The 8,007-nt window shown below is 43.2% G+C and overlaps 1 protein-coding gene across 1 annotated transcript; it reads left to right on the top strand.

Annotated features, from left to right (window-relative positions):
- Positions 1 to 1,725: 1,725 nt before the first annotated feature.
- On the top strand, positions 1,726 to 7,192 carry COMMD2 (COMM domain containing 2). Its single transcript, XM_030575890.1, has 5 exons — positions 1,726 to 1,860; positions 2,391 to 2,468; positions 4,202 to 4,284; positions 5,811 to 5,984; positions 6,582 to 7,192. The coding sequence occupies exons 1-5, from the start codon at positions 1,794 to 1,796 to the stop codon at positions 6,777 to 6,779; spliced, it is 600 nt and encodes a 199-aa protein (XP_030431750.1). The 5' UTR covers positions 1,726 to 1,793; the 3' UTR covers positions 6,780 to 7,192.
- The last annotated feature ends 815 nt before the right edge of the window (positions 7,193 to 8,007 follow it).

Below are 8,007 nucleotides of genomic sequence, written 5' to 3' on the forward strand. Positions count from 1 at the left end.
TTTTCTACAGAATTGTAAAAATAAAAATGATTACAATGTATTTCCATTTTTCTTATATATCTTCTTTCGACAGGTATTAGTATATAGTATCTTTATTTTCAATGCTACACATTTATATACCATACTTGTACTTAAAACCAATTGGTGACTACCTTTTAACTACGAATCTAGGATCTGCTCCTCCTCCCATTTAAATCTGTGGCAGTTTGTCCACTGTGGCATGAAACCAAGTATCAGAGGGGTAGCCGTGTTAGTCTGTATCCACAAAAACAACGAGGAGTCCAGTGGCACCTTAAAGACTAACAGATTTATTTGGGCATAAGCTTTTGTGGGTAAAAAACTCACTTCTTCCATGCATCTGAAGAAATAGGTTTTTTACCCACGAACGCTTATGCCCATCTGTTAGTCTTTAAGGTGCCACCGGACTCCTCACTGTTTTTGTGACATGAAAGAATTGGTCTCACTGTGGTCATATTACACTAGACTGCACTTTATAGGAATTACAGTGTCATCAATAAACAAAAAGCCACAATGATGCATAGTATCATTGTAGCACATTGGTAAAATCAAAATCTGATCTATTTTGCTTATATAATTATTTTTAGATATCCACACTGAAACTATTATAGAATTTTTTACAGTTCCTACCCCTGTAGTAGATGAGTGGTATCTTTAAACAAAAACCCAAACCTCTCCTACTCATCCCAGGCAGTCTCTCAGACCAGTTGGAAACATTTTCATTTAGAATACTATTTTCTGTTTATTAATATTTCCAGTAGTTTAAAATTAGACAAAAGGAACAGGCAGATAAACAATAAAGAACATTAGGCTGATTGTTTTCCTCCTTCCCTTTTTGGAGGGGACAGTGGATTTAGGGATTTGTCAAAAATTGGGGGGGGAGGGAAATAGTTATGAATGTGTGACTTTTAAACTAAATTTGTAAATATTTCACTTGGTATCCACAGGCCTTTTCCATTTCTAAATGAACTTCTTCCCAAATAAAATCTGCCAGCTGTAGGAATCTTAGTGCACCCACCTACATAGGGCACCGACAAATAAGTATTAGCTGCTTTATTCTCGTTTCCCTTTTGAATAATTTACAGTAAATTGAAAGCTAGAGGTGAAGCACAGCTACATACCACCTATAAATATTAACAATGTTTGAAACCGATTGTTTAGCTCTTCACTTAGTGAGGGCACATCGTGCCTTGCATGTGTAAAGCACTGTCTGCACTCGATTAACCTCATGCTTTGCGGGATCAAACCCTGAACGTGTGAATTAACGAAATTAGAAATCAGTAGCAGCACTGAAACAGTTTCCCTCAAATACGGAGATGTTAATCCACGCTCTGGGTGGGCCGCAATGCAGCGCTAGCTCTGACCCACACTCGGGGGTGGAAACCTTCCTGCTACCGGAGGGTTTGAAATCTGGACGCGGCGCTTAGCTGTGCGGGACACAGAGCCTTGTGCCCGTGGCGCCGATACCCCGCTTCAGGGCCTAGCGCGCTCTGGGGACCCTTCGGGCTCCTGGGCTGGACACCGGCCGCGATCGGGGGCGCCTGGGTCGCAGCGCGGGGGGATTGAACTGCCCCCGGCACACGCAGGCGCAGCCCAGCTCCGCGCAGAAGAGGCCCGCCCGGCCTTGTCCTGCTCCTGGCGCCCCGGAACCCGTGTGCCGGGCCGTGCTCGCCGGCCGGAGCGCGCTGGCTGAGCCACCCTGACTGGAAGCGGGTCAGCTGACCGCGGGGAGGCGCCCGGCCTAGGAGCGGAGCCGGCGAGCGGCGGCCGGGAAGATGCTGCTGGTGCTGTCTGAGGAGCACAAGGAGCACCTGGGCTTCCTGACCCAGGTGGACAGCGCAGGTCCGGCTCGCCCCGCCCTGGCCGGGCTCCTTCGAGCCCACAGACCCCACAAGCCCCCAGCGCCAGCGTGGCCCCCCTTGGGCAGCGAAGTGGGGTCTGTGACCCTGATAAACTGAACCAGGGTCCTCTGTCCTGCTCCCAAAGCACCAGACATCACCCCGCCTCTGGAGCCCGCGGTGGTTGAGGGGGTCCCTAAGTAGGGTGACTAGATGTCCTGATTTTATAGGGACAGCCTTGATTTTGGGTCTTTTTCTTATAGAGGCTCCTATTACTCCCCCACCCCCTGTCCTGATTTTTCACACTTGCTGTCTGGTCACCCTGCCCCTAAGAGCCCAGGGCCTTCTGCAGGGGCCACATGTCAGCTCTGTTAATGAGGGAGACCTGGCAAAGGCTTGGGCAAGGTGTGAAATGTGTCCCTGGCATTGCAAAACGCCCCCTGTCTCCCAACAGGCCAGAACTGCCCGAGAGTTACCCCTAGCACAGGAGTCACTAGGCAGGTCTGCAGAGCGTTTAATCTCCTTTCGTTTCAGTTGTTGGTGAATTTGGCCGTATCGCGGTGGAGTTCTTAAGAAAAGGCACCAACCCGAAAATCTACGAAGGAGCCGCAAGTAAGGGCAAGAGAAGTGGGGCAGAAGGGTACTGCTGCCTGGGATCTTGCTGGACTGACGGGGAATTGTTAAAACTGAGTTTTTTAAAACACTAATTAAAACAACCTAGATATTTCAGATTTTATTAATCAAAAATGTATCCTTAGATACTACAGCAGGTGTGGGCAAACTTTTTAGTCCGAGGGCAACATCGGAGCGAGGAAATTGTATGAGGACCATGAATGTAGGGCTGGGGCAGGGGTATGAGAGGGAATGGGGCGTGTGGGATGGGGTGTGGGGTGCAGCAGGGGGCTCAGGGCAGGGAGTTGGGGTGCAGCAGGGGGTTGGGGTGCAGGGTGGGACGGGGCTCAGGGAAGGAGGTTGGGATGCAGGAGGGGGTGCAGAGTGTGGGTTGGGATGCAGGAGGGGGTGCGGAGTATGGGAGGGGGCTCAGAGGAGGGTGTTGGGGTGAAGGAGGGGTGTGGCAGGGGCTAAAAAGCTTACGGCAGGGGTTGGGATGCAGGGTGCAGGAGGGGTGTGGGCTCTGGCCCGGTGCCACTTACCTTGAGCAGCTCTGGGGTTGCAGCAGCGCATAGCAGAGCTAAGGCAGGCTCCCTACCTCCCCTGGCCCTGCGTTGTTCCCGGAAGCGGACAGCATGTCCAACAATGGCTAGTGGGGGTGGGATGGGGTAGGCGGCTCTGCTGTGTGCTGCCCTTACCTGAGGGTACCATCCCTGAAGCTCCCATTGGCTGCGGTTTCCCATTTCCGGCCAATGGGAGCTGGAGGGGGAGGGGGGCAGTGCCTGCAGGCGAGGGCAGTGCACAAAGCCATCTGTCCCCACTTCCACCAGGGGCTGAAGGGACGTGGTGCCGGCCGTTTCTGGGAGCGGCGCAGGGCCAGGGCAGGCAGGGAACCTGTTTTAGCCGCGCTGCGCCATGGGGCTGGCAATTCTGTGGACCGGATTGAAAGCCCTGAGGGGCTGGATCCAGCCCGTGGGCCGTAGTTTGCCCTCCCTTATACTGCAGTGTTGAGCAGCAATATAAAATCCAGAAATATATTTGGGACAGATGTAACATCATGATGCCTTAAATGGATGTCACCAACTTGAAATATGCAATTAACAAAATAAATTTCTGGTGCTTCTAAATTTCTCTTCCACTTTTTTGTTGTCTTACAGTAATGTTTTCCTGGTTTTCAAAAAATATTTTTCTGTCTCCTGTTGCTTTGTGAAAGGCCCATCCAACCATCAGAGTAAAATTGTCTGTTTAGTGGATTATAGCTGGGAGGTGGAGGAATGAAATTAGCTGTACCCAAAGGATTATCAAATGTATAAAGAAAAACAACTGAAAACACTCCCTTTCTTTTTTAAATCTTTTGTCTATAGCAATCATAAATTATACTTGTAACTGTGGTTTAAATAATTTAGGTGTGATTATGTGTTTGTGTCCCTTTAATGCAATGCCTCCCTTTCCAAAGGGCAAAGTCTGAAAGTTGGCAACATTAGTACCAATCTGGTCACCATTGGTTAGATTTAAAAAGTGATACACAAGTGAGCATATTATTTTATGATATGATTTAATAAACTCTAAAGCATTCTTTCAGGTCCTGTTGTGACTTACCATGCAATGTATGCTTAAGTCTGTACTAGTTCTGCTATGCTTTAAAAAAAATTATGTATTTATTTAAATGACCTGCGTGTTATAGCCTGGACAGATACACCTTACCTTGTCTTCAATATCTGTTTTGTTTTCAGGAAAACTTAATGTTAGTAGTGACGTTATTCAGCATGGAGTTGAGGGATTAACATATCTTCTCACTGAGGGCTCCAAGCTCATGGTAAGGAATAATGTTGCGATAGTATATATCTGAGGGTAAAAGTTTGAGAGAAGTCCTCCAGTTTTTTATTGGAAAACAAAGGCTTTCACAATATGCCTACAATGCTGGAAACACTTAGACAAGGGACCTAAGTCACGTTTTCAAAATTTGACAACTTCTTGATGATGGGAGAATGAAAAGGTATGTATAAAAGCAACATCATTTTTACATAGTATCATAATATTAAGCATCCCAAAGCACTGTGTATGTGCTAGGCATGCTTCACTTTGCCTAGCATGTGCATTTCAGTGGCTCTGGAGTTAAACTTTTTAACAGCACATAGCACCAATGCACAACAATAAAGAACAGAAGGTGAGGAATAATACTTTAAAAAAACTATCCAACGTAAGTGAAAGGAAATCTATTTTTGAGTTCAAAACGCTGTACTGAATACAGACTACATTAACTCCTCTTATAGGTTGTTTCTTGGAGCTACCCAGGCTACTGGCCTGATGCTGCTTAGTTTGTGAGATTTTAACTAAATCAGCATAAAAAGTAATATGAATCCAGGCAAATAGAAAAGAAAGAAAGAAAGGTACCTGGGTAATAAATTGTCTTCCCATTGGGAAGACCGTTCAATAAGTAAGAGGATACTTGAATATTGCAAATGTATGAAATAAGTGGAGCAGTTGACTAGTAGTCCTGAGTTAACTTCATTCACGTGTATTCTTTTGGTATTGCTTCCAGTTCTTGGAATAGAGTGAAATATCTCCCTTTGGAAAGTAGAGTGACCTGAAAAATGAAATAAATTCTCTTGGCATTTTGATGGGATAGAGCTTGTCATGGAATGCTTATTTGTTGGCAACAGTGCAAAAGGAAGACTCTTCTCTTAAGTACATGACTCCTTCCAGAATAATAGAAACTGAACTAGCCCATAAAATAAAACATACATGTAGAAAACCATTGATCTGGGACTGTCAAAGTACAAGGGCCACTCTAGATTAATGTAATGTGAGCTCTGGTGTTGCACCCAGTGCTTCCATACATTGATAGGCATTTTAGAAATTTCAGAGTACTTTAAAATTTTAATAATAATGCTACACAATAGTTTATAAATGTATCTGATATCCAGAAATTTACTAGGATCTGTCAAGGCCCAATAAGTCATTGTTATAAGCTCCTTCTATTAGTACATTATTTTGGTTCCTACTACTTTCAAATAGGTGTACCAAAATGATTAAATACAAAATGTTAAGCCTTTTTTTGCCCTTTTTAATTTATTTGTGTAATTGTATTTGAATATTATTATTGATGTTGATGTATGTTGGTAGCAATATCATATAGCCATTTATATACTAGTTAACATGTGAGAGGTTTGATGGATTCTAGATATGGAACTCCTCTCTTATATTTCTGCATGAAAGGGATTGTAACTAGGTAATGTGACTTTAGAAAATGTGATATATAGATTCTGGGGAGCAAGTAACATAGTAATAGCAACAACAGTTGTGCAATTCCTGATTATATTCTAAATTGTTAATTTCTAGATTTCTGAGATAGACTTCCAAGACTCTGTACTTGTTCTGGGATTCTCAGAGGAATTGAATAAATTATTGCTCCAGCTTTACCTTGACAACAGAAAGGAGATCAGAAACATTCTTGGTGAACTGGCACCAAAGCTTCCCAGTTACCACAGCCTTGAATGGAGACTAGATGTGCAGGTAACATACCCTAGTCTTAGTAGATAATCTGAATTTCATTTTAGCACATTTTGGCAGAACAGCTATTGTGAAAAAAATAAGGTTAATTCAATCTTCTTAAAATGCTTGAGGCTGCAGTATCTGCATTTATATAAATATTTGCAGATGTTTATTTACTAGTGTGCACTGGAAGACAGTGGGCTTTAAGATAGATAAAGAATATAGTTAATGTTGCAAAATGATTTTATTGTTTTATGTACTGCTACAATGTGGAGTTCAATCAGAGATTTATATACTAAATTAAAGGATAACTTTTAAAAAACAATAAAATAGACTAAATAAAATGTCTTTGGTGTAATATATAATGAAGCATTGTCAAATGACAGCATTGCAAAAAACTACATTTGATTAAACCAGAAACTGCAATCATTATTAGATAATGATAAAACTAGATACAGATAGAAAGAGTAAACTATATGTCAGTCTATGAATAAAGTTGCCCAAGTGTTGGGTTCCAGATTGACACTTGGGTTCCTAGCATTTCTTTGTTTTAACACATACTGTTTCTTTTTTCCCTCTTACTTCCCCATTTCATCTCATTTGAACATCTTCATAAAGCTTGCCAGCAGAAGTCTGAGACAACAGATTAAACCAGCTGTCACTATAAAGCTACACCTTGATCAAAATGGAGATCAGACAACCAAAATATTACAAACTGACCCTGCTACTCTGCTCCACCTAATTCAGCAATTGGAACAAGCCTTAGGGGAAATGAAAACAAATCATTGTAGGCGAATAGTCCGCAACATCAAATAACATTAATTTGTGACTTATCTCATTAAGTAATTTGTGAAACAGTAGTAGAAAACAATGTTCACAAGTATACATTTTGAGGAAAATAAACATCTGGATCAGATGAAATGCTTTCCTGTGCCAGGATCTTCAGCCAGTGGTTACAGGCCGAACTTCCTTTGTTGCTAACTTTATACAGATGCCTGATATGAGTTAGGATAATTGTCTTGTGCTTTAACTCAATATAGAAATTAGTCTGGTCAGCTGTACATTAGTTCTGTCTCCTTGGTGAGCATCCCTAATATTATACAGGGCTGTCTCAGTATAATACAAAGTTGTGTATTCATTGCTATATTTTTCAAGCAACATTTTTCTCTTGTGTTCTTTCTTAAAATAAAAAAATACTTACACTGAGAAGGAGTGATATTTTACTAGGATTGGTCTTCCATCTAAATTCTTATGCTTATAGAATCACTGAATTTAGCTCTTAAAGTTCCCACTTCTTTTCCCTGCCATAACTTCTGTTAGTGGCTGCTAAGATGCCTTTATGAAGTGGTGGCAACAAATTCTGTAATGCTGCATATATCATCAAAGTCACATTACAGACAAATAGTAGGTTTGTTTTAGATATTGTTTCCTATGTTTCTGGCTAGACTTGCAAATAAGAGAATCAGTCCACTTTTAAGTTTAACTTATGTTAGCCAAAGCGCTCTACTATTGTTTAACTTTCTGCAAAGATGTGTAATATGCTAGCACTTCCTTGACTATAGCGGGGTGTGATGGGGTGGCTACCTCATGCAGGAGTGGAAGGGGTTAATGGAGGCCAGATGGGCCAATTAACCTAGTAGATTGGAGGCTAAGAAGAAAGCCCTAATTAGAGGATGGGAGGCTGTGCAGGAACAGATGGGGCTTGTATAAAGCCAGGTAGCTGGCTGCAGATAGGGGTCACTGTTGCTGGGAACGGCTGCTGCTTGGCAAGGGCAGTCTCCCCCTATGAAGGGGGAGCAGTGTTTGGAGACTGCAGGGTGCATTGGATGCAGTCATACCCTGGAAAGGGAGGAGGGCTTTGGAATTGATAGACCCAGATAGAGAAGGGAAGCCAATGGTGAGAAGCAGTACAGGGAACGAGGAGTGAGGGCTAAGAAAGGGAAGTCCAGAACTGCTGAGCTGAGGGTCCCTGGACTGGAACTCAGTGTAGAGAGTGGGCCTGGGTTCCCTTCCCAGCCCCCGGGGAGTGGCCAGGGTATTGGAG

Source organism: Gopherus evgoodei, chromosome 9 (assembly GCF_007399415.2).
Source record: "Gopherus evgoodei ecotype Sinaloan lineage chromosome 9, rGopEvg1_v1.p, whole genome shotgun sequence".
Taxonomy (NCBI): Eukaryota; Metazoa; Chordata; order Testudines; family Testudinidae; genus Gopherus; species Gopherus evgoodei.